The sequence below is a fragment of the Onychostoma macrolepis genome, chromosome 05, assembly GCF_012432095.1.
Source record: "Onychostoma macrolepis isolate SWU-2019 chromosome 05, ASM1243209v1, whole genome shotgun sequence".
NCBI lineage: Eukaryota > Metazoa > Chordata > Actinopteri > Cypriniformes > Cyprinidae > Onychostoma > Onychostoma macrolepis.
In genome coordinates, this window is record NC_081159.1 from 3374454 (window position 1) to 3400052 (window position 25599).

The 25599-nt window shown below is 35.8% G+C and overlaps 1 protein-coding gene across 7 annotated transcripts in view; it reads right to left on the minus strand.

Annotated features, from left to right (window-relative positions):
• The window catches only part of si:dkey-215k6.1 (transmembrane protein 132C), a 223020-nt gene that overhangs the window by 18867 nt on the left and 178554 nt on the right, over positions 1 to 25599 (minus strand). For all 7 annotated transcript variants that reach the window (XM_058775908.1, XM_058775909.1, XM_058775913.1 and 4 more), the window contains one exon: positions 10647 to 10790. In XM_058775908.1, the coding sequence (XP_058631891.1) occupies positions 10647 to 10790 (144 nt within the window). The remainder of the gene's footprint in view (positions 1 to 10646; positions 10791 to 25599) is intronic.

A 25599-nucleotide genomic window follows, 5' to 3' on the forward strand; every position in this document is an offset into this window, starting at 1 on the left:
TAGTGGTCTAAACCTTCATCAACATATCCTCTTTGGGAGATGAACTAAAAACAAAGCCCTTCTTTGAGACAAGTCAAAAGATACACATATTCCCACAAATAGTGTCCTTACAAAATAGAGCAGTATCGGTGAAGCCAAAAAGACCTGAAAACTAACTCGGACAGGTTCGTTGCAACGAACGAGCGAAAAATAAACAACTGGATTTGCACATCGTTTAATACTGAAAGATGGAGCAGTCTCAGCTATAAAAGATCCTGGTCATGATTCAAAACTGCAGATGGTAAGTGAAACGGCATCAAATGTCTCTGTTTTGTTGGCGATCGGCGCAAGTGCTCATCACTCTTTAGCTCCGCCCACGGCGCGCCTCCAGGAGCTCGGCTTTTTTCGGAGAGAATCGTAAAGCTGTATCTTTCTTTTATAAATATGATAAAACTAAATACTTTTTAGAGATATGAAGGATGCAGTACTACTCTATAGGTACTCAAGACTAACATGAGATTGGGTGAAACTGTGTGTGTTATGCCCCCTTTAATAGTTATCAGCAAACACTGAACGTCAATTTCCGAACGACTTGTCTTCTCTGATACCCCAGCATCTCAGCTACAATCTGCCATTGTTTCTCAAAAACACCTTAAAGCGTTGCTTCCATCTGTGTGAGATTGTGTATTTGGTTACTTAACACAGTATGCTATCATATCATGTGAAGTGAATCTCTTGTAACGTATCTGATTAGAAAATACTGCCATCACAGCACAGCACCAGCAGCTATGTCAGTCTCATTTTCCACAGCGTCTGTTTGAGTAGTTTATCTGTGCGCACGCACACACACACACACAGATGGAAGCTTTGTTCTAAGGTGTTTATGGTGAAGAAAACAGCATATTGTTGAATAATTCAGAAGAAAAGACCTTTTAACATAACAGAAAGTTTCCATATGTCTGTCAGAGTGCTGCATGTCAGATAACTCACAGTATCTGTCAACATTCTGCTTTAGAGATAATATACATAAACACACAAGAACACAAGCGGTGCATACGCATGCTTAGCCATTTTATCACGAATTGTGGGGGCAAAGTTTCCAACTGATATTTGGTCGTGTTCCATTGGCCATCACACAAGCCCCAAAAGCTTTAAAAAAAAGGCTTTTAATAGCTCCCGATGGGAAGAGGAGGGTTTGGGGAGGAAGGTTCACCGATTCCTCCCTACTCTCTCACACGGGCTCAAAGAAGGAGGAAGGTTAGGTCAAAGGCTATTACCAGAGCTGGAAAAAGCCCCTGGGAGGGTCTCACAGGGTCCATTAGTTGTGAGTTACGGGTCCACTGGGCAGAGACGGCAGTATTATGGGAGCTTAGCCATATCCACTGTACATCAAGAGCTCAGAAAGAAGCTATATCTATATAGTTTTAAAAGGGCGTCTAGGTGATTGATTAGTGGCTGTGATGTTTATGGGGGTCATAAGAAGTTTATGTCCACATTATTGAAATTTTTCTGATTATGCACTATAACATCCCACTCTTTTCTAACATGTCAAAATCACTCAGGCTTAGTATTCAACATCAATAACAAAATAGATACTTAAATTTAAAAAAAAAAAGAAAAAAAAAGCATGAGGACAATTGCAAAAGAACTGTCAAAACAGTACAGTAACCATATAGAAGAGATAGGATAGTTGTGTGAGTTAAATTTTTACAAATAATATTTTATTACATTAGATTTAGAATTAGATTTTAATTATTTAATTAATAATTAGACATTTTGTTTTGCGGTTTAAATTTATCTTTAAAAAGCCTATCTGCCTTTTTAATGTAAAATTGAATCAAAGTTATGGTTAACACAAACTAAAGCTAAAAAACATTTTAACTGAAATAATATAGAATTTTTTTAAAAGGCAACAATTCTCATTTTAATTTAGTTTAACTTGATTTGCTAAAAATGAAATGGAAATTAAGCAAAAATTACATAGACATTAAAAAATAAAAATGACAAAAACATAACACAATTACAAAAATTTTAAATACAATTAAAATATAAAATGATAAATACAAATCTACTGTAAAATAGTAATAAAAACTATAATAGTACCTCAGTGATACTAAAATAACAGGCCATTTTTAAGTTGAATGTGCAGGACTTCCAGTGTCCAGTTCCATTCACAGAAAATAGCTTACTTCTGTTTTGAAAAGTAAGGTGGATAAAAGGCTGTTTAATGGCAGATTCTATTGTGACAACTTACCCCATGCAGGTCAACAATTGTTCAATAAACTGTATCTTTTACCTTGGACAAAAACGGTGGAAGTTGAGTTTCAAACATTTTATTTTGTTGCATAGCGTTATATATTCCCTGTATGTGTTCTGACCCTGTCTGCTGTGTGCCTTGTTTGTCTCCATAGTTACATTATACATAGTAAGCATTTATTTATTTGCTCAAAACTGTAAATAAGTCAGATTGGGGGGAGGGACTTAAAAAATTTAAAAATGCAGAAAAAAATAAGCCCTCATAAAGATCCCTCATATTAAGATCTGGAGGGTTTCCAGTAATAAAAATTTATTATCATCACTGGATCCGCGACCACGATTTAGAAAAATTACTCCGTAATCTTAATGAAAGATTGATCATAGCAAAGTAACAATTTCTGATGAGAAATAATTAAAAAACGAACACACACACACTGCAGTCCTCTTTCCCTCTCTCTCGACAAACATATTTAGTTTCTGTGCAGCTCAGCTGAAACTGACAATAGGAGTGGCCTGATGCTCCTAACCTGATCAGAGTTTTACACGATTACGGGCTCGCCGGATATCTGCCTGCCTGTCACTGCAAAGTGAATGAGTTATTAAACGGATTAGCACCATACAGCTCTCCGCACCACACTCTCTCTTACATAGAGGACACCTGCAATGTCTCCGCTAGCACAGATACAGTAAAATCCAATCATTTTCCACAATAAATGAACACGTTACAACAGACAGAAGGGAAAAAAACGTGAACGGCACAGAAAAAAAAAGGGGGTGAGGATGTGAAAGATTGATTTATAATCCTCTTTGTTTTGTGTGTCCTCATGTGTCTGAATGTGTATACACACACACACACACTCACCCCTTCCTCCATGCCTCTGTCCTTCTTGTTCTTTGTCAAATTCAATTACCGCAGACATTACTGAGGGAGTCTTCACAGGAACCAATTAAGGCCGTGGCCTCGCTCTCACAGACGCTGGTTAAACAGTGGGATTTGAGCACTAAAGCCTATGGGATCTCTTTAGCCGACTCCTTTATTTATTTGATCAGCCATCATTACGAGAGCCCTTCAACCCACACAAACGCAGAACTGATTAACCACAGTGTGCGACGATAAAGATAAGATCGCATTCACACCTCAACTTGCAGGGTGGCCATGTGACAAGGTGACATCTTTTATAAAGGTCCTTTACTTCAACCCTGAATTCATTAATTCATTTGCCATTAAAAAGGAACACATGAGCTGTATTTCCTGCCATAATTCACTTTTCTTGTTTTATTTCTACTTTTATATTGTGTCCACGACACATAGCCGAAGATCTGCAAAATAATTTTAGGGCCCTATGATTTTGGCAGAAAATGCGGCGGAAACGGAGAATATAGTCACACAAATAAAGTTTACTGTATAACATGGAATATGGTAATCAAATTGTGATTTGGGCAAAAAGACTATTTCAAATATGAATTCTGCATGTTCTGCACGTCTCTGTAAGAAGGAATGGCACAGGTTTTGTCTACTACACACATATTCAAGCATATGTGACTCGTGGTGTTTTCAGCATCTGCCATCTCACTATATTAGAACTTCATGTCCAGAGCTGCTCTCAATGCTCTGAGAGTCACTTCATCTACATTTCACCATTTAATTTGAGAAAAACAGAAATTCCAAGGTTTTTATGACAACCTGTCAAAATAAAAGTTTAGATTAACTTGAAGAAATTGTGGCATATTTTACAACTGTACAGTAGGATGAACTTACTTATTCACAGTAGTAGTAGTAATAATAATAACATTTTTAAAACATTATTTTTTAAGGAATAATCACAATTTTTATTCAGTGTTTTAATTTGAACAGTAAACCTCTGTTGTGCAGTACGCTTTGCTAAAAAGTAAAAGGAATTGTTCAATTTTAGTTCATTTTAAAAGATTAGACTGGTAATGCTTTATGCCTTCACTTGATTACCATTGCTTTTGATAATATATCTGTATTAAATTATAAATCCAGAAAACTTAAAACAGACAAAACAGAATTTCTAAAACTTTTAATAAATGAAGTTGACAAAGTTTTATGAATTAAATCGATTAGGCATGCTTTTTAATGATTAAAATTAATTAAACCATTAAAATAGAAGAATTAAAACGCAAAAGTCTGAATTTGGGAAGAATTAAATGGAAATTGAGAAATGGCTCTACATTTTTTTTTGTTACATTTCTAATAAATTGTTGTTCAACAGTATAAGTTGTATTATAGCAATTAATTAGACATACTTTTCGATGTATGTAACTGATCAAAATTTGAACAGAAAAAAGAAATTATAAAAATAAAACTGAATCCAGAAAAATGGCATCTAAGAGTGCAAACTGTAGTAAGCGTGTGCTTGATCACTGTTACAATTATGAGAGGGTCCTTGGAAAAAAAGTTTGAGAACCCGTGGTATAAATAAAGCTGGGGTATGTTAGGCTTGTGAACATTTCCCGTAGTTGAGTTTATCCTGACGGTGCACTTCTGGATCTCGTCCTCAGTTGCAACGCTGTCATGTTTTCTGTTTACACCTGTCACGCATGTCAGCTGGAGGTCAGACACACATCTTTATGACACCTGCAAGTAGACAGGTACACCTGCTGCAATTTCCCCACCACATGTTTCTGTCATGAAGCAGGTTCTCTTCTATCCTGATGCTCTTTTTTCCCCATCACTACACCAACGGAAAATGAGCGTCCTGTAATTCCCTTAATAACACGCTCTGTTGTTCAACTTTGCATTAAAGCTCTGGAATGGGTTTTTCATTGTTACCGGGTATTGATTGTATTTAAACTACATATTGCTGCTTGTAAATGGAAATTGCCTCAGCATCGGGGAAAGTTCAGTTATTAGCCCAGAGCTCAGGAGAGCATGACAACGCAGACTCTGATACTACTTCCACGCAACCCCCGAGGGTACAATTGACCGTCGGCCCCAAAAATAAAGTGTTTTTTATCTTTTACAAAAGAAACAGAGTAGGAAATGTAGAGTACAACAATGACACTACTTCCCTTCATTATGAAAGCTAAAGAACCATGTTAGCATGCCAATTAAAGCAACAGTGCTAAGGAAGGATCATTCAAAAGTTTGGGTTTGGTAGTTTTTTTAAGTTTCTTCTGCTCATCTAGGCTGTATTTATTTCATTTATCATTTCAAAAGTACACAGGGTTGCTGCAGTATTTTTAAGCTCAAATTGAAGACTTTTTAAGACCTTTTTTAAGACCTGCACAAATAAAATTAATACCATATGAGCAGGGTAGGGAAATGTCTATGGTAAACTGTAAAATGAATGTAAAAAGCATGATTTACAGTTCAGACAGAAGTTTTCACAAAACAAAAAGTTTTATAAAATTATACACTTCACATTTCAGCCTTTAAACCATTTTTTAAGAAAATGGATGAGTCAAAAGTATTAATGATATTAATTTAAACAATTATCAATAAATTATTATATGTGACCCTGGACCACAAAACCAGTCTTAAGTCGCTGGGGTATATTTGTAGCAATAGCCAACAATACATTGTATGGGTCAAAATGATAGATTTTTCTTTTATGCCAAAAATCATTAGTAAAGATCATGTTCTAAAGATAAATTTCCTACTGTAAATATATCAAAAGTAAATTTTTGATTAGTAATATGCATAGCTAAGAACTTCATTTGGACAACTTTAAAGGCGATTTTCTCAATATTTAGATTTTTTTGCACCCTCGGATTCCAGATTTTCAAATAGTTGTACCTCAGCCAAATATTGTCCGATCCTAACAAACCATACATCAATGGAAAGCTAATTTATTCAGCTTTCAGATGATGTATAAATCTCAATTTTGAAAAATTGACACCGCCCGGGGCGGCATTTTTTCATGACAAGTGGGGGGCGGCACAAGCACTTGGAAAAAAAAAAAATCATCTGCGCCACTAAGCGGTTTTCTATTATCTATCATATTATCTATCATATAACTGTGCGGGGAATTGGCAAATTGGCGCCCCTGCTTGTTGAGAAGGTACCGAGCACAGAAGCTGTGTGAGAAGTGGAAAGGGAGGGGGTGCGGCTGGGGACAGTTCACCTCTCCCAAATTAGTGGGACAAGTGGGCTAAAGTCAGTCACACCCAGGGGCGCTGGAAGTGGTGCTGAGGGTGCTGTAGCACCCCTGTTTTATGTGGGCAACTGTTTAATTGTTGGGAATATATATAAAAATTTAAAAATCGGAGTGTCTATTTAAGTGCAAATAGCTATGTTGCTGGCAGAGGCTATTTACATTAACTCCACCCACAAATGTATGATTGGGATAGTCAAATATGCAAAAGACGGTTACTAGTTGTCAGATTTAGTGGTGCGGATGGTAAAGTTTGCAATACACTTCTTTTGACATGATCGACCGGGGTTCGAATCTGCCTTTTGGCGAACTTTTTTTCTCCCTTTTTAAATTTCAAATCACATCAGAAAAGCATTTATTTTTTAATAAAAATGAAGGAAATAATCAAAACGTTGAACATAAAGTATCGGGTAGGGTTAGGGTAGGTGTAGAGAGGGCTTTTGTACCAATAAGGTGGCATCCATTTAATAATTAGAAATAAAATAAAAAATTACACTCAATAAGTTATTGCATACTATTTTATAATGTATTATAATGCAGAAGTGCAGATAATTACCACTATTTTAGCAATAAGTAATGTTTTTCTCTAATAATGTTTTTATTTTATTTTAACATAGAATAAATAGAATCTAAAGCTATCTGCACTGTGTAAATAACATATCACTAAAGAATACTGCTATTTTCACTTTGTGGTTTAGTCTTGACTTCTGGTCGTGAGTGACAGTGTTGGGGGATGGGAAATCTGTTGATTGTCGAGTGCCAAATAAACACAGAGTGTTTATTATGTATATAGAGTATATTTATTTAAGTTCTGATAACTTATACTGTTTTGTGCAGAATTGTGTTTTTCATGTTGAAGGATTTGTGTAATTGAGAAATATAAGCTTGTATTACACTTATATTGTTATAGTAAAACTGTTTGTGCAAAATTTTTTAGCAAAAAAAACTATCTTTTTTTTTTTTCTCGGATGGGGGCGCTCAGAGGGGGTCTCGCCCGGGGAGTAATTCAATGTAGAACCGCCACTGAAGAGGGTTACCAACGGGTATGTTTAGAGTTAGGAGTTGGTTAGGACAATAATTAAGTGTATACAATTAAATAACTACATAATTCCTTAAAAATAATAATATACAGAATTGAATACCAAGTGCTATAAAATAGTATGAGCCACTAATATTCAGTCATTTAGCAGATGCTTTTATCCAAAGCGACTTATAAATGAGGACAATGGAAGCAATCAAAATCAACAAAAGAGCAATGATATGCAAGTGCTATAACAAGTCTCAGTTAGATTAAAGCAGTACATGTAGCAAGAGATTTTTTTTACAAAACAAAAAGAAAGCATAGAATAGAAAAAGAATAGAGCAAGCAAGTGTTAGAGGCCTTTTTTGCTTTTGTTAATTGTATAATAAATAAAAAGAAAACAGAATACAAAAAGATTAGAAAAGCTAGTGTTATTTATTTATTTATTAATTTTTTTTAAAGAATAGAATTAGAATAGAGAGAGGTGTGACGTTCTTCATACTCTCTTACATTCTTTTTGGCTCATTAAAAAATAATCTTGCTGCCACGTTCTGGATTAATTGTAAAGGTTTGAAAGAACTGTCTGGAAGACCTGACACAATACATACATGCAAAAAATAAATAAATAAAATAAAATAATTAAAAAACAAACAAACAAACAAACAAAAAACTATAGGGTCCTAGAAATCCAGTTCTGAAACTACAGCCTCCGGCTACTCACAACTAGGGATGCAACGATTATAGATTTTGTTGGTACGATTATAGTCTGAGGAATAATCACGGTTACACGATTATTACGATTATTATGCATGTATTCATTTCACAACATAAAATCACATAAACACTCTTTAGATATTAAAGTGTTATTGATTGCTGCCTTTTGAAACAGAAATAACACAGTAACCAATAATACAGCACAAAAAAAAGTACATCTCTCCTACTGGAATTAAAAAACGTGAACTCTGCTCTGTAAACATCCATGTCAGTATTTCCCTTTTGAAAATAACAAATGGAAATAGATCACAAATGTATTTGGTGTTTTCATTTTGTATATTCTTTCTACATTTCTTTTGGACCTGAGGTACAGAACTTGGAAAGATGGTGAAAAATAAATTGACTTATGAATAATACTATAACAGGGATGATAAATCACAATATTAATTAAGTATTATTAATATAAGACTAATATTAACTTTATCCCACAGAGGACACTGTTACTAATGAGGGGAATAAACTAAACTATTATTGTAATCAACTGTCATCCATACTTATTCATTTTAATAATCTTTATTCATCTGATTTCACATATGGCCTGAGAAAATATCTATTATTTTGGTTTGTGAGATCGAGATCGAGCTGCCCACACAAACATTTAGGAGGACAGAAACGTGTTGTCAACGCTGCCCAGCGACTTTCATTAATAAAATAGCTTATAGAGACTGGATCGCTACATTATATTAATCAGCAAAGAGGGGGTAAAATGACTGTTTAAATAACTAAACTCAAATCTTCATTGCTTAAAGTGACGCGCAGATGCAGGTAGGCTAATTCACACGCTCTCTCTCTCTCTCTCTCTCTCTCTCTCACCGCACTATTTCTTCACGTCGTGCATTAAAATCGTTTATTGCACAGCGAGAACAGGTTGGCGAGCTGTGCATTATCCCTTATGTATTCGCTCTTTAGCAATTTTTACCGCACTATTTAAATGACGCCCTGGTCATTCTTGGTGTACCCGAAATGGTCCCACACTATCGACTTCAGTCATTTCTCTGGTGGAAATAAAGGATCGCTGTTTGGTTCCTCTGTCATAGTTAATCTAGTAGCCTCCATGTCTCTGATAAGCACGGCATTTTAAGATGGTGCACCGCTAGTGTAACTTTGTTTTTGTTTTGCGCAAGTTTCAACAGTTCCATTCCGTGCAACAGAAACACTCGGTGTAGCAGAGCCTTTACGATTAATTAACCGTGACGTTTTAAAGCGCGGTTAATCGTAAAACTGGTTAATCGCTGCATCCCTACTCACAACAACAGCCCTATTGAACATGCAGATTCATTCTCTGCCAGCAGGAGGCGCTTTCGAACGGTTTCCGCGGTAACGCCAGAACACAAAGCAGCGCAGCACCGGACTTTGAAACGTGCAGAGCTCATATTTTATTTATAGCCTTTTGAAGTTTAAACGTCACATTAAGCTGTATCGCGATTCTGGTCTGTACCCAAATTTAAGACCTCTTGAAATCATAATTAAGACAATTTAAGACTTTTTATGACCTTAAATTTGATAACGTAAATTTAAGGCCTTTTAAGACTTTTTAAGGACCCGCAGGAACCCTGGTACAGTAGAAACAGTATTATATATGACAATTTAAAAAAACATTTTAATTTGAGACATTTATTTGAAATAGAAATCTCTTGTTATAAATACAATTTAACGGCAAAAAACTTTTGTTTAATTTAATGCAAAAACAATATACACACGTATATACAATATATGCATATACATGCACTAAGTAATTAGTTTGAGCTGTCTGAACAGAAAACTCCTCTCAGAAAAGCAGTATTTAAAATACAAAAACCCCCAACAATAATCAAAACCCCAATCCATCTGGCTGTTTTGAATGCTTAAGTAAAAGTCACTTTAGAAGATCATCTCTGGTCCGGTGAACACAAAAACGGGAAGATCAAATACGTCACAGGTCAATAAAACGACCAGTGTGTATGTAAACATATTTGTGCATACATACTGCAGAAGTTGAACAATACTTGAATAGATAATCAGACAGGTATGACGTGGTTGGTTTGTTTATATTTGAAGGTGTTTCTTCCTGTTACATCAGAATTTTTCATCCTTATAGTTCCATCATTCTTTCGTCGGTTCTGCTACCTTTCATGTCTTAATTTGCATCAGCTCAGTCGTTTCATGTGACACATCTCGCGTTTGTCTTCACGACCATTATTCAGTTCTGGAAATGTCTTTTTTGTGTATGTGTGCATTTCTGAGCGTGAATACTTCCCTGATGTCTTTGCGACTCAAAGCCAGTAAAAAGAAAAGCATTGCGGGGGAAAAAACGGCTTTCGCAGGCACCTGCTGTTTTTCTTGTCTGTTCATCTGCCTCCACTCTGGGCTTCCCTGAGTCACCCTGGAACCTGTCGCTTCTACATTTTGCAAGATGAAATCTATCAACAATGCAAGCCCCCACTCCTGTCTTAACTTTTGATGAAGAGCGGGGGGCAGAGGATGAAAAAGGTACCATGAGATAAAGCAGGTGCTCTCACCTTGAGGACGTCCTCGTCTGTGGAGATGCAGGTCACGGGGTCATCAACCTCTCTCACCGTTCCGTCCTGCTCCACGGTAACAACCTTGACCGGGATGGCAACGCGCCGTCCGGTCAGAATCGCTGTGTTCAGGATCTCTGTGTCCTATGTGAGAGAGACAATTGCCATTTAATTTATATATACATTTATACATTCGTATAAATATATCACAATATTCAAATTATTTACATTTAAATATTTAAATATTATAATTAGGGCTGTCATTCAATTACAATTTTTAATCTAATTAATTACACAATGGGGCGATTAATTGCTCTGTTTAATCGCATAATTGCGCATCAACTTTGGCTAAGGAATTAGCCACAAAAGATCATTTAAAGCCATTATTGTGTTACATGAGGGAAGCATGAAACAGATATTACAAAAGGTAACTTTAGAATTTATTTTTTTATTTTTCATTTTGTTTTGCATCAATTTTTGAGTGAACTACCCCTTTCAGTGTTTTCCTCTAGGATTTTTTCCAGCTGTGGTGGCAAGACTATTTCCCATAGACCACGTCCCCTCCCCCACCCAAGAATCCGTTAATTGAATTGAATTGAATTTATTTTAAATAAAAAAGACAAGTACATAGTAAATAATAAAATAAGAACAAATAAATTAATGACAATCAATAGCTCAAACAAAAACAATAAGATACACATTAAATTAGCAGTACAATTTTTTTCAGTTAGGTCTAATTATAATATATAGGTACTAAATTACAACAGAAACTGAATAATCTATTCAACTGTAAAATAACACTGGATAGTCTTCACTGTATAAATAGATAGTAATGACAGACAGCAGCAGGTTTATTTAGGCTGCTGTCTCTTTAAGACCTTGTGCATAGACCTAATATACTGTTACACAGGGCTCTTAGCTTACTTTTCTTTTTAGGAGCACCTGTCCTTTAAATTAAAACATTTAGGAGCACCTTCTGATCAATAATCAAAAATTATTAACTAAATTAACTAAAACCACCAGTAGGTGGCGGCAAGTCACTGATTTTATCACTGAATCATTCATTCAATTCACTAGATTCGTTTAAAACGCACTTACATTCATGAATGAAACACTGCTGTGTTTGTTTGGAGATGCGCAGCAGATTTGATGTTACTCTATTTGGAACTATTTTCGTTGATGAAATGGGGCAAAATCAGGCAGTAGTGTTATAGTCAGACAACGTAAGTCACTTAATATACCTTCTTGTTTTTTGACCTGTTGTATTAAATCAATATCACATTTGCAAACTCCCTTAATTATTAAAAGCTGTCACTCTCCGTAGTTTATCGCGATCTGTGGGCGCGCAGAAAACGGTCTATAAGAGAACGCGCGAGTGAGTTCTCTTTCACTTTAAATGAGCAAGACTCAAAAGCGCATGCAAATGATACATGCCGTCATCTGCCATCGCATGATTAGCGCGGAACCTGCGGGAATAAGTACTATTATGTGCAATACCCACAATCCCGCGCCGAAATTCAATTTCTGCTCTGTGTTCTCTGCGAATATGTGAGCGGCGTCACTATGATGTCACTGAGAAGCTGCAGCCGTGGTGGGGATGATTTTTGGTGTGGCGGCCTGCCATGGCAGAATGAATGTAGTGGAAACACTGCCTTTGATTAGGCTTTTATTAATATGGATGTTTTATTTTTAGTTAGATGCAAATAAGAAACTAAAACTGCCAGTAGGTGGCAGTAAATGTCTTAATGAATAAGTAATTAATTCATTCGATTCATTCAAATGGCTGATTCATTCAAGAATGAAGTATATGGCTCTCTTAATGAATGAGCCATTGAATCACTGGTTCACCCAATTCATTCAAAAGATTTGCAGATTCATTCAGAAATAGTGTGTTGCTTGGAGACACACAACAGTTCTGCTGTGGCTTTAATAGGTAATATTTGCATTGACAAAAATGAGCAAAAACAGACAATATTCTGTGCAAAGTATAACACATTAACTTCTTAGTTATTGAACTGTTGTATGCTCGTAATGAAAACAGCACTTGTTGTTCATGATATTTCTTAACTATATCATAGTACATAACTTTCTTCCTTAACTAAATAATTTAAATAACATGTTAAATTGACAGCTCTAATTATAATATATTTATATTAGGACTGTCGATTTAATGTGTTAATTTGGCACAATTATCTATGGAAAAATAATTCATTAAAACCGTGTTTTTTGAAGCCAGTAACGAAATATGAAATATTTGCTTCATTTGAATATAATCGGCTAAATGCTGTCACCTACTGGCGGATTTTGTTTCATGTTGATCAGTATCATTTCATTGTTATATTTGAATATTCATTAAAAAAATTGACACCCATTTAATATCATTTATGCAATGCTGTATCAAAATATTTCTTTATAAAGCTACTATTGCAATGTCTGCTCACTTATTTTCTCAAGAAAAAATGTATGTGTGATTAATTTTTCATTAATCAATCAACATATCAGGTAACTCATAAGATAAGAAAAAATGAAAACATTCAACAGCCCTAATTTATATGGAATTTTAAATACATCTGAAACTTTCCCGAATCAATTTTTGGAAACTTTCCACCTCTGTCCTTTCATATTATTAAAATGTTGGATGGAATACTTGAACAGCTGAAATCCACCGCAAACACAGATAAATTGATTTGAAAAATAGCAATCTGCAATAAATTGAGGTGCAGGGAAGGCAAGCCTCTCTAATGTAAAGCTGATGCCGGCTGGCACTGTGATGTTTCATATCTCACGATTGCTTGGCTTTGACAGAGATTAATTATCATATTCTCAATTATACAATCATTTCATCACATTCAGAGAGGGTTAATGGGTCTTCATGTGGGCTTGGGTCTCTTGAAATTCATCTCCTCAAGTATTTACCACATAAATATTTAGCACGAGAGCACACTCCTCTCGGGAGAAAACACTCCTTTATTGGAGAGAAAAGAAAGAACGAGAGATAGAAAATGAGAGCGAGGGCTCAGAGGAGGCTTGGTCGTGGCCATAATTGACATTTTAGCTTTATGAAAAGGCTGATAATTACGACTAGAAGAGAGGTCAGTTATCGCAGTATCAATAGCGATAATGAGTCATTACAACGCCATCCAGATAAAGACGCTCAAAACCTCCACCGTACAGAGAGACCAGGAGATTAGAAATAAAAAAAAGTGGTAAATTCCAATAAGTAAATTTTGCTTAATTGATTTTTTTTTTAATTTTATAGTTTTTACTAAATAAAAATGCATCATATAAAGAATTGTTGTTAGTAATTAATATAGTTTCTAATATGATAGTTCTGAATAGTGTTGCATACGCCATTTTGTTAATTTAACCCCAGACAGCATATGTTTTGTGTTTCTCATATACTGCACAGTACTAAACAAATGCACATATAAATGATCACATTTACAAGCTCTCGATGTATGAGAATTAATGAAGTTCAAAAACAGCATATATTGAATGTAGTCACCTTGCCACGTTTGCATGGTATTATACAATGCATTAACATAAATTGAATAGTACAATACATGCTGTTCAAAAATTTGGAATCATTAACATATTTTAAAAAAATTATAATTTCATTCAGCAAAGATGCAGTAAATTGATCAAATAAAAATTGACACTAAAAACTTTTAAAACAAAAATTATGTTTCAAATAAATCCTTTTTCAACATTTCTATTCAAAGAATCCTAAAATATTAATATTAAAACATTACTAAAATATAAAAAATATTAAGCAGCACAACTGTTTTCGTCATTAATAATATTGAACAATGTTTCTTAAACACTAAATCATAATGATATCTGAAGGATCATGTGTGACTGAAGACTGGAGTTATGGTGCTGAAAATTCAGCTTTGTCATCACAGGAATAAATTACATTTTAAAATATATCAAAATAAAAAAACTTATTTTAAATTTAAAATATTTCACAATAGAACTGTTTTACTGTATTTTGATTAAAAAAAAAATGCAGCCTTGTTGACCACAGGACACTATCAAAAACATAAAATCTTACCAACATAAAAAAATGTAACAGTAGTCTGTACATATAAGGCTAAAAAATTATATTTATGTGAAATGGATGAAAAATCTGTCTCAAGTTGAATTAACTTGACTAGATGTGAGTTATATAAACATCCCTTTAAAACAATTTGGTTAAATGGCTACCTTTAGTGTGGCATTAAATGCAGCAAGTAAACATTGCTTACTTCTGTGAACACAGTGCAAATCTATAAGCTTCATTTGCATAAAAATAGGCATGTTTACGCGAAAAACCCCCAATGATTTAATTGAAATTCCCATACCGCTATCTAAATGCCTGGTTAAACTGGACTGCAGGTGGTTAGTGAATAAGAAACAGGTTTTTGCATGAAAATACCACTTATGAATATGAAACTGCTTAGTGCATTCGCTCCACTGACTCTTAAATGAATACAGAATACTACTTCACAGATCTCAGAGTCAATCAGGACTACAGCTACTTACAGAATGAGAGAATGAGAAAACAGCAGTGTGTATGTGGGAATGAGAGAAAAATAAAGGAAACGCAATACAATAGAGGAAGAAAAATCTACCTGGCAGCAACATGAGCAGTTTTTCATCTCAGGTCCTGACAGATAAACATGATGGATGAATGAGGGATAGGTTCATATCTACTTTATTCCACTTAGCTACATATAAAGTCATTAAATACAACTAAAAATATGTGCTATGACACAACAGTAAATATAAAAACAATGCAAATCTACCTACTGGCCATACAACTACACAGCTCAAAAAAAAAAAAAAAAAGTTAAATGTTAAACCAATTTTACATGATGACATCAGTAATAATAAGCTTCTAAAAAACAGGAAGTGCTGTTTTCTGCGAGTCTTGAAATGTTAGAGACACACACACAAACACTGCATTAAAATAAGTGGTCCTAAGTGAATTTTGCTTACCTGATTATTTTAAACACACACACACAGGTTTGTTTTTGTGAAAAGTGGGGATATCCCATAGGCGTAATGGTTTTTATACTGTACAAACTGTATGTGCTATTTCCCTACACCAACCCTACACAGTAAAATCAGCAGTGTAATATTTGCAGTGTTAAAAGTTATTAATTCCCAAAGAGTTGAATTAACAATCTACAGTGTTAAACAGTACTCATGTTCAGTGTTGTTACATGGTGTAATATTTATGTACTTTCACTTTTACACTGAAAGTGTAAAAAACCCCGCCGAATTGATCTGACTCCGCCCTTCAAGCACCGCTGCCTCGCAAAAGCGACGACGCCATTGTATCTTCATGCGACTGAGACGGTAAGTTGGATTGTTTTTCTCTTTATAAATTTACACGGTAGAAATACTTTTTGGTGATAATTTTACTCAAAATATGATTGGTGGTGAACACATTTAGAAATGACTAACTGCGAGTGTTTTTGTCAGGTTTACAGGGTTATGTTTCGTGAGGTGTAGAGATGCAACGTTAGCCTACAGAAGAGTGAAAGTTTCTCATGCCGTTTTGATTTCCTGAAATAATAATTTTTGGAATGTCTTTACAATTTATGTTGTATATATACTTTCAGCTTCTTTCATTTTGGTTCGTTGACAGATCCTCTCGCCTTCATTCCCGCCGAGGCCTTCATTTACGCACCAACAATTAAGTGTGAATTGCATAATCTGTACGATGCTTGTTCTCGGCGCTGAATATCATGTCTGTCCTGTCGTCATATCTGCGTTAAGACACAAACGTGTTACCATCAAGTTTTTCATATGACAATTACGTTTATGCAAGCGTCGTGAAAGTGAGTTAAAGGTAAGTTACGTTAAACTGTAAATCCGTCAGTCTTTCAATTTCCTTCAGTGCCCATGGGCAGAGCAGTTACTTTAGCTTGAAACCAGTCTTTATCAATTCAAATGGTATGCTATTTTGGGTAAATAATGTCCTAAATATTTACAGATATACAAAGTTAAGTTTTAATGGAGAAAGATATGTCTGAATCTATCTGTATTTTCTTTACACATTATAAATAATAAATTATTAGTAAAATAAATTCTAAACGTGTTAATTTATTCTAATGTAGTACACCGTTCATTTTAAGATGCCTTATTACATTTACATTTATGCATTTAGCAGACGCTTTTATCCAAAGCGACTTACATTGCATTCAAGTTACAGTTTTTACATTTTATCAGCTCTTGCTTTCCCTGGGAATCAAACCCATGATCTTAGCGTTGCTAGCGCCATGCTCTACTATTTGAGCTACAGGAAAGCTCATGTATTACTCATGTTACTCATTAAAATTATATAAATGTATTTAATAATCAGATTAAATAAATACTTAAATTGTTTCAGGAATGCCTCCATATTGCACAAGGTTTTGTATTAACTTTAACAGTCGTTTAATTGACAAGGGGATGAAACTGATGTCTAAGGTTAGACTATATTTCAGAATAAGATTATCTATATTCATGCTTTATCTTTATTCTGTTCTCATGCATTTTTTGCTGAAGTTGTCATATCTGTTATTGTCACGGTGCACACAGCAGGGAGGAACGAGGAACACGGAGACGAGGACAAACTTCCAAATAATAGTCTTTAATGGTGACATCAAGGCAGGGCAAGACAAGGCAAGGTTGACACAGACAGGAACACCGGGGAATAACGAGTAGACCAGACGAAAACTAACTAAACAGGCAGGAACTAAATACACATGACAATCACTGATAATTACTAAAACACAGCTGGACAAGACTTAACTAATAATCACACTTAACAAGGACAGGAACATGACCAAATATGGAAACAAAGGCGGGAACACATGACAGACACGACAGAGGACTGACAGTTATTAAGAATAGGACAGCGATATTGAATCAATTTGTCTCCTACTTCATTTGATTCAACCATCACCACAAGGCTGCAAGGGACCTGGAAAAATGTCCTCCTATCAACCTGAAAAACATCTTCAAAAAGGTACATTTCTGTCACTACCTATTGTCTGCCTCAAAATATTGCCAGATGTGTTTTATATGATAAACTAATAAAAATAAAATCAATTGGAGAGCTGACCTTAATTGTTATTTTTGTCTTTGATCTGCAGGCACTAACCAGAAGAACACCTTGATTACATAGACGAGACCACACAGCCATACCTGCTCGCTGATGGGACAATGAGGAACATCATTCATGGATGCTACACAAATGTCGACAAGTATCTTGCTGCAATTTTGTTCAAATCTACCTGTCATATTTGTTAATGTCTAGGTAAATTTGATGATTTTGTGTTTTATTAACTATTTTATGTTTCCGTGCAACACTTAATGAATGTGACTGACTAATTAACCTTGTATATGCTGTAAAGTTGCCACTTTGCCCGTTTGTTAAATAAACGTTGGAATTTGTACATCTGTCTGAAGACTCTTGATTTTATGTCTAATCTTGTACATTAACTCCATACAATAGCATTTTTATTTTTGCACCGAAAAGAATACTTTATTAATAACATTTACAGGATTAAAACAACACCAGGGGTGTTAAATACCCCATAGAATAAAATTTGAACAATTGCAAGTGTAACAATTTACACTCGGAGTGCAATTTTTCTACACTGTAAGGTGCTATATTAACACAAAAAATTCAACACTATGAATGGTGTACTTTTAACACTAGATAGATTGAGACCATATATGATCTTTAGTAGTGTTAAACTGACACTGCATTTTTTTACTGTGTACACTTAAACCTACCCCTTACAGGAAACTTTGTGCTATTTCAGATTTTCAATACACTAAATTTTGTGTGATTTATAAGTGTTTTGAAAAGTGGGGACATGGGGTAATGTCCTGAAAAGTCACCTTCTCCTTGTAATACCTGTCATACCCTTGTCATTATCCAAATCTATGTCCTCATTTGTCACAAAAACGCGCACACACACACGCATATATGTATCTATGTATATATTAAACTAATATATTTAACTAATAAAGACTACAAAGAATCGTTGTTAGTAATTAGTACTATTAGTACTATGATCATAATACTATGATGGTTCTGTTTATAGTTCTGTTACATATGCGGTTTTGTTAAATTACGGTGTTTAACCCAAAACAGCAAATGTTTCTCATACACAGTACTTAACAAATGTGCAATATGGCTCTGTAAGCCTTAAAAAATACACCTAAAAATATCTGCTATGACACACTGACAAAAAATAAAATAAAAATGCAGCCCTACCTACTAGCCAGACAACCACACAGCTCAACAAAAAAGACTCATCTAGTCAAATATGAAACCAATTTTGTAATGATGACATCAGTAATAAGCCGCTAAAAGACAGGAAGTAGCGCTGTTCTCTGAGAGTCTTGGCATGAATGAGCTGCTTCTACATAAAAAGACACACAAACACAAACACTGCATACAAACACACACTCCTGCTCGCCTCTTCATATTCAAGAGATCCAGCTGCAGCTCTCTCACACAACCAGACTGAATAAATCATAATTGATATCATTACGTCACATTCCTAATCTCTTTATAACCATTCAGCTAATGAATTTCACACTCCTCAAGTGGAGGAGAACAGAATGATGCCGTTACAGCGCGAGGTGGCTCGTACTTCACGGGTGTCGGCGTGACATTATAAATCGTCTCTGTCAAATGGGAAGTGCTGGAGCGGTGCGCGAGCTGGGTCAGACAAAGGGATGGATAACGCTCTTTTCCTGGTCACCTGTCTGGGCCCAATGCATTTTGTACGTGCCGGGGACAGGGATGAATGATTAGATCTGCGTACAACAATCCCTTTTACAACAGAATGACATAAAAATTTGTGCATGAACAACATGTGACAAAGAGATATCCTATTAGAAAGCACAAAGACTTCTCAAAAAAATCAGCTGAACGAATGTAGATACACCGTTTTGTTTAGTTTTTTAAGGGGGTGGGTGTCATTGTATTCAATTCACAGTACGCTAGAGCTGAGTATTGACAGTATACACACTGGCTACATTTACATGCAACCAAATAATCAGTTTTTTATGGGATTGATGGCTCAATTTCATCGGATCGGATTGAAGGGGGTGGTTTATTCCTTGTCTAATACGATTGAGCGTGCATGTAAAGACTGAAAGGACTGCGCATGTGCAATGATGCAGAAATAGCGTAATGACGTATGACGTGCGGAACGAGCGGCTCTTCCTTTTGAATAAAGTGTTGTATAAATGCGTGTCCTGTCATTATAAAACTCTCCTTTCACTCGGCAACTGTGAAGTGGAGCAGGACAGCCTCCCACCAGTCCTGGTTTCAGATTCTCATCCACAGGCGTGGGGAGGGGCATTTTTACTGCGCGATAAATATGAGCAGCACGGCACTGTGGTTTATATGTATATTTATCCAGAAATGGATAAATATTAATTCTGCTGTTAAAAACAAATAAAGAAACAGTGTAGGAGAGAAGTTATTATGTGCAAACAGTGAGAAACTCTATATTTGTGCAGTGTGCGCATGTAAAAAAAATCAATTCCGAATTGAAGCTTGTCTCAAATAAACGTGCATATCAGTCCGATCACTTTATTTAGTGATCATGTAAACTAGAGCCCTGCACGGGCCTCAAATTTAGGCCCTAGCCCGGCCCGTGTCCGACAGCTCATCAGAATTACCGGCCTGAGTCCGACCCGAGCCCGTCTTTTTCCCCCTTCTCCCAAAACAGCTTATACTACTGTTTCAGCTATTAAAATAGTTCAGTTTTGTATGAAATGGCAAAGTGATTGTATTTTGTTTCGTTATTTAATAAAGATAATTTAGAAAAACGTTTGGAGCATTTTTTTATTCGTTAAATGTAAGTTTTTGTTTTTTAAAGTAACGACCAAGCGGCCAGCAGCAGACAGTGAGTTAATCATAGCCTTCTCAAATCATCACGACTTGTCTAAAATTAAATCTATAGTTATAAAACAGCTCTACAATGTAAGTTTAAATGCTTAACCTAGATAAATGTGCACTGACGCATATCCAGTCATTTGTGCGGAGAGTGGAATCACTTGCATTGGTAACATTTCAAAACGCGTCAATTTTTCACATAAAGGTAAGAATAATAGGCTACATTGTTCGGAACTGTAAAGGGTCTACTTTTATTTGTGTGCACTCACAATATCAACAAAACGTGCTTTTATAAAATAAAAAGCAGTTTCGATTTTGAGCAGGCAGAGAGCTTCTGAAAAACCGAAACAGCGAATAGCCTACTTGTCTCACTGACTTGATAAATATAGTATCTATAGAAAGCTTTGAATTACTACTTTAAAACGAAATAATTCGAATCGAAAACAAAAACTCTTTCATTATAAAGTCCCTAAAGATGCATTTCTCTCTAAAGGCGCATCCGATGAGGAGATGGCGATTCAGGATCATCATCAAATGCATGGATGATCCAAAATGCAGCTTTTCCAGAAGGATTGGGAACTTTTAGTAACTCCCCACGCTCCAACTTCTCCCTAATGCTCTGCATGGTCAACTGTCACCTGTATGCTAATGTGTGCGAATATGCGTCGCGTATTGCATAGGCGATGTGTAATATTTATAATATAATCAGTATTTCATACAGTCGCCATGTGTGCTCTGCACATATATTGGCACAATAAAAGGAGAGAAGCTAAATGAGCCTGAGTCCGACCCGAGCCTGGGACCCGACGGGCTTGCAGACCTCTAATGTAAACACTATATTCAGATTCATAAATCGGAATGAATTCAGACCGATTTAACCAAAAATTGTGCATGTAAACATAGCCAATGTGAGTCTCTGGTTGTTTATGCAAGAGTGTGAAACTAATAAAAACTAGCATAACGTTGTGAGGAAACAAAGGCAATTTAGCAATATTTGATTGCTTCCTCATAGGTTTTCCAAACCATCTTCTTACTCCATTCGCGCCTCCCACTCAGGTATAGAGTACAACAGCTGGGTTCCAAAAGTAAACATTCCATTAATATTATTCATAGGGGAAATGATTTTGAACAAAAATGTATGAATTTTAAAGACAGACCTACTGTGAGCTATGAGTTTGTTAATCAATGGTATATGCCTTTGTTGAACCCGTCAGTTCATAATATTTCAGCTTGGTTTTAATAAATAAACATGTTCAACAGAGGAATTCCAGGTGAAAAACTACATTACCCATGATTCTGCACCAATCTTCACCAATCAGTCAGACAATAACTGCACACAAATTGTGTATAAAGAATACCTTAGTGCCCACCCATTCCCATAAAGCACTGCAAATGATATAGATTTATTTTTCTATGCTCTCAAAATAATAAATAGCTGTAAATAGATAGTTTTATATTCCTCCATTTTAATGCAATTATGTCATTCGCAGTGATTCGTGGAATTGTAGTTACTTTTCTCGTTAAAGCTGTTAAGTACACAGTATTTTACCTCCATCTTTTTATTCAAATATTTTTTGCTTCAAAACAAAATTTTTAACTCATAGATGGTTTGTTTGGTTCATGGCTTATAACTCTTTAATAAGGACTTTTTAAAAATCCCTATAGCTAAAAATTAAACCAAGGCTGTTGAAAAAGTGGGAGGGCAATGTTATACTCTACTGGTCAGACAAAACGGTAGTGCCGCCCCTGCACTCATGCAATTGGTTGAGCCAGAAGCTGACATGTGGTAAAGCCTAAAAAACAGTTTTGACAGCACCACGGAGTCCCTGTCTGAGCCAAGAAATTACTTAAAGTTTTCTCCTAACATTAAACTGGGGTTGAAGAAACTATACCTTCAAATATTAATATAAAAATAAGGAGCATGGACTATAATGTAATGTTAAAGATTAAATTCAATAATAAAAAAAAAAGATGACAAAAAGTAGCATGTAGTTCTGCTACCATCCTCTAGTCACTTCAGTTTTGGTACTGTGAATGAGTAATGGCGATATTGACTGGACCAGAAAGAAAAATTCCATCCATTTAGGTCCATTCACCACTGACTGTGTTATTGGATCTAATAAAACATTTCAGATTCCTTGTTCCCACAATCAATGCGCAAATGTTTTTTTTCTTATTTACCCCACATATTGAAAGAGGGTCCATTTCAGAGTTCATTAGATTGCATTCACACACACACACACACACACACACACACACACATACACACACACACACACACAGGGGGAAAAAACGGCATTACAAATCCTCAAAAATCAATACATCTAAAAACTGTCTCTTTGTAGAATGAAAAATACATTTGAATAAACGCAAGCCAGCAGTAATGCAGGATAATGTCTAAACGTGCAGACATCTGTGAGAGCATGTATTTTTCTCTCTCTATTGCATAACCTGGCATATGTGATGATACTTGTTTTGTCAGGTTGGCTTTGTGCGTGTGTGAGTGGGTTGTAACAGAGGGGCTCTAGCAACTGAAACTGGGGGATTTTTTTTCCAGATTTGCCAAACCCTGTGGGCCAGCAATTCTGAAGCTGATTTTTTATTATTATTTTTTTTGGTGGGATTTTAGTTAAATAACTACGGCATATTCCATACCATGTTTACACCTCTGTGCTGACAATTTACCAACAATTTACCCATTTTCCAACTCCATATCAACTTGCTGAAAGAAGCAAAGAAGTCATAACTGGCTGAAGCATACTTCAAAACAAGACACACCAAACATGGAGATAGCATGTAATTAATTTAAACTCAATTTGCAGATTCCTCTAGTAATTTGGCAGACTGTTCTAAAAAATAATTAACACAGACATCAAAAATGACTTGGAAACTGAAACATTACTTACTTTTCCTTTCATATTTTTGAAAATCTACATGAGAAGATACAGTACGCTAATTGGGTTGGTCATTTCATATTTATCTTGCCAAGATGAGAATGTAAATTTAAATCAGCATTTTATATTTATGCACCTGGCAGACACTTGTATCCAATGCTACTTACAGCGCGCATTCAAGACAAACATTTTTGCCAGAATGTGTCTTCCCTGGAATTTCAATCCAAGACCTACAGAAACACATTTTGGTGCAGGAAAAGAAATCTACTCTTGATTAGATTCAATGGAATTCAAATAAAAATCATATATTTTTGTAATTTTTAAAGAAATTCAAACAATAAATGCCATTCTGTGGCTCTTTAATAACAGATCACTGTATTGCCTCAGTTAAAGCAGCACGAGAACCGATCGCCTTTTCATATTTACTCAAAGCACAAAATGAACATGAATGAACATCAGAACGTATTTTACTTCAACCGTGTAGCACACCATTTTTCAAGGTTAAGTCCACCGAAGTTAATCTACTCTCCTGTCTGATTTATGGTTGGGATACAGCTGCAGCTCCTGGGTATGAGCACATCAATATAGCATATTGTTTTGTCATACTGTACAATAATAAACTGTTTTTGCATTATTGTTTAGGGTTGGGGTAGGTGTAAACATTAATAAAACACAATCTAATAGGTAGAAATTTTAATTTATTGCTAGTTTGTCAGACAAGATGGCAGATTCGGCGTAATGATTGGTCAGATCGCCTGTCAATCAAGCGCTTTGTGAACGGTCAATTCAGGACAAAACTGTTATCTTAATAAGCTTGGAGGCTTCTGTTCAGTCAAACTTCAATGAACTTTTCCGATTTAACTAGCAGAGAAATCTATTGAATTGAAATTGACTTAAATTTTGGTCTGTTTCTCACACAAAGCTATTAAAAGAATGACCTTTTTTTGGCTGCACTCCTCTACACCATCGCTATCTTGCAAATGAGGAATTGCTTTAGTTTTTCATGTTGTTTATTAACTGAATCCTCACCTAAAGACAAACAGATGGCGTGAGATAAAGATACAACTCGAACTTCAGTCTAGGTCCACTCTGCACCAATATATTTAATTAGAAACATTTATAAACACGCTGAAAATAAACTGACATTTCAAGTTTCATTACATGTGCGTTTCTGTCCACCAGCGATACAGAAAAAAATAAATGCGAAGCTGAACATCCTGTGTCTTCCACCTCCCAGACTGCTGTGGGAATTGGACATTAAAAGGGCCAGTGTTCAAGCAACTGCCCGTTGTGAATTTATGAGAAAAGAGTAGGGGCAATAATTATGCAGCTGTCATGTTCTGGGCCAATCTCAGAATGCTACTCTGCGTCTTATGCTAATTTCTGCTCTCTTGCCCCCAGGCCCAATCACACTGCGATCCTTAAGCTCATTTCCTGTTTTCCCCTTTTGCCTCGATATCCAATTTTCTGTGAGCTCCTCCTGCCATAACGGCAGCTATAGTGCACGGACCCATATATATCACAAAGTGTTAAGAGAAGAGAGGTGTCCGTGGGCACAGTGGTGATTTATGGGTCGTGTTTCCTCCCCTAAATAGAGGCTGGATGGAGGATCGGCTCAGATGGGCAACGGGCGACGAACGCGAAAGCTATAAAACTGAGAACGTCTGTGTACATCGGCTGAAGTTTCTCCACAGTAAATAACAAACCATCAATCAGATGCCTTTAGCACAGAGACATGTGATATTGGACGGGGATAGCGAATTTTGTTATAATTGGTTGCAGTGAACGAAAGGGTTGTGATCTGTGTTTTATTAATGAACCTTCGAGCTGTGAAATGCGAATGATTTTGGGCCAAATCGTGAGTTTAATTGCCAGGAAGAGGCATATAAAAATGGCCTGATTAAAAATATCACTGTGAAAATGATCCAGCAGATTTGATTGAGGACGTGGTGTGTCTTCAAACCTCGGTGCTCTGCCCAATTACTCTGACAACCACAAATGACCTCACCACACAGACTGCGGTTTAGGACGCGCTGAACCGAAACCCTAAAACAACAGGATCCGTCACTGCGGTCCAGAGAGCCGCCCAACCAAAGCCCAATCAATAAAGCATCAGAAGGACCATAAGCCTGCATCATTCAACTAATCCAAGTAGATTCCC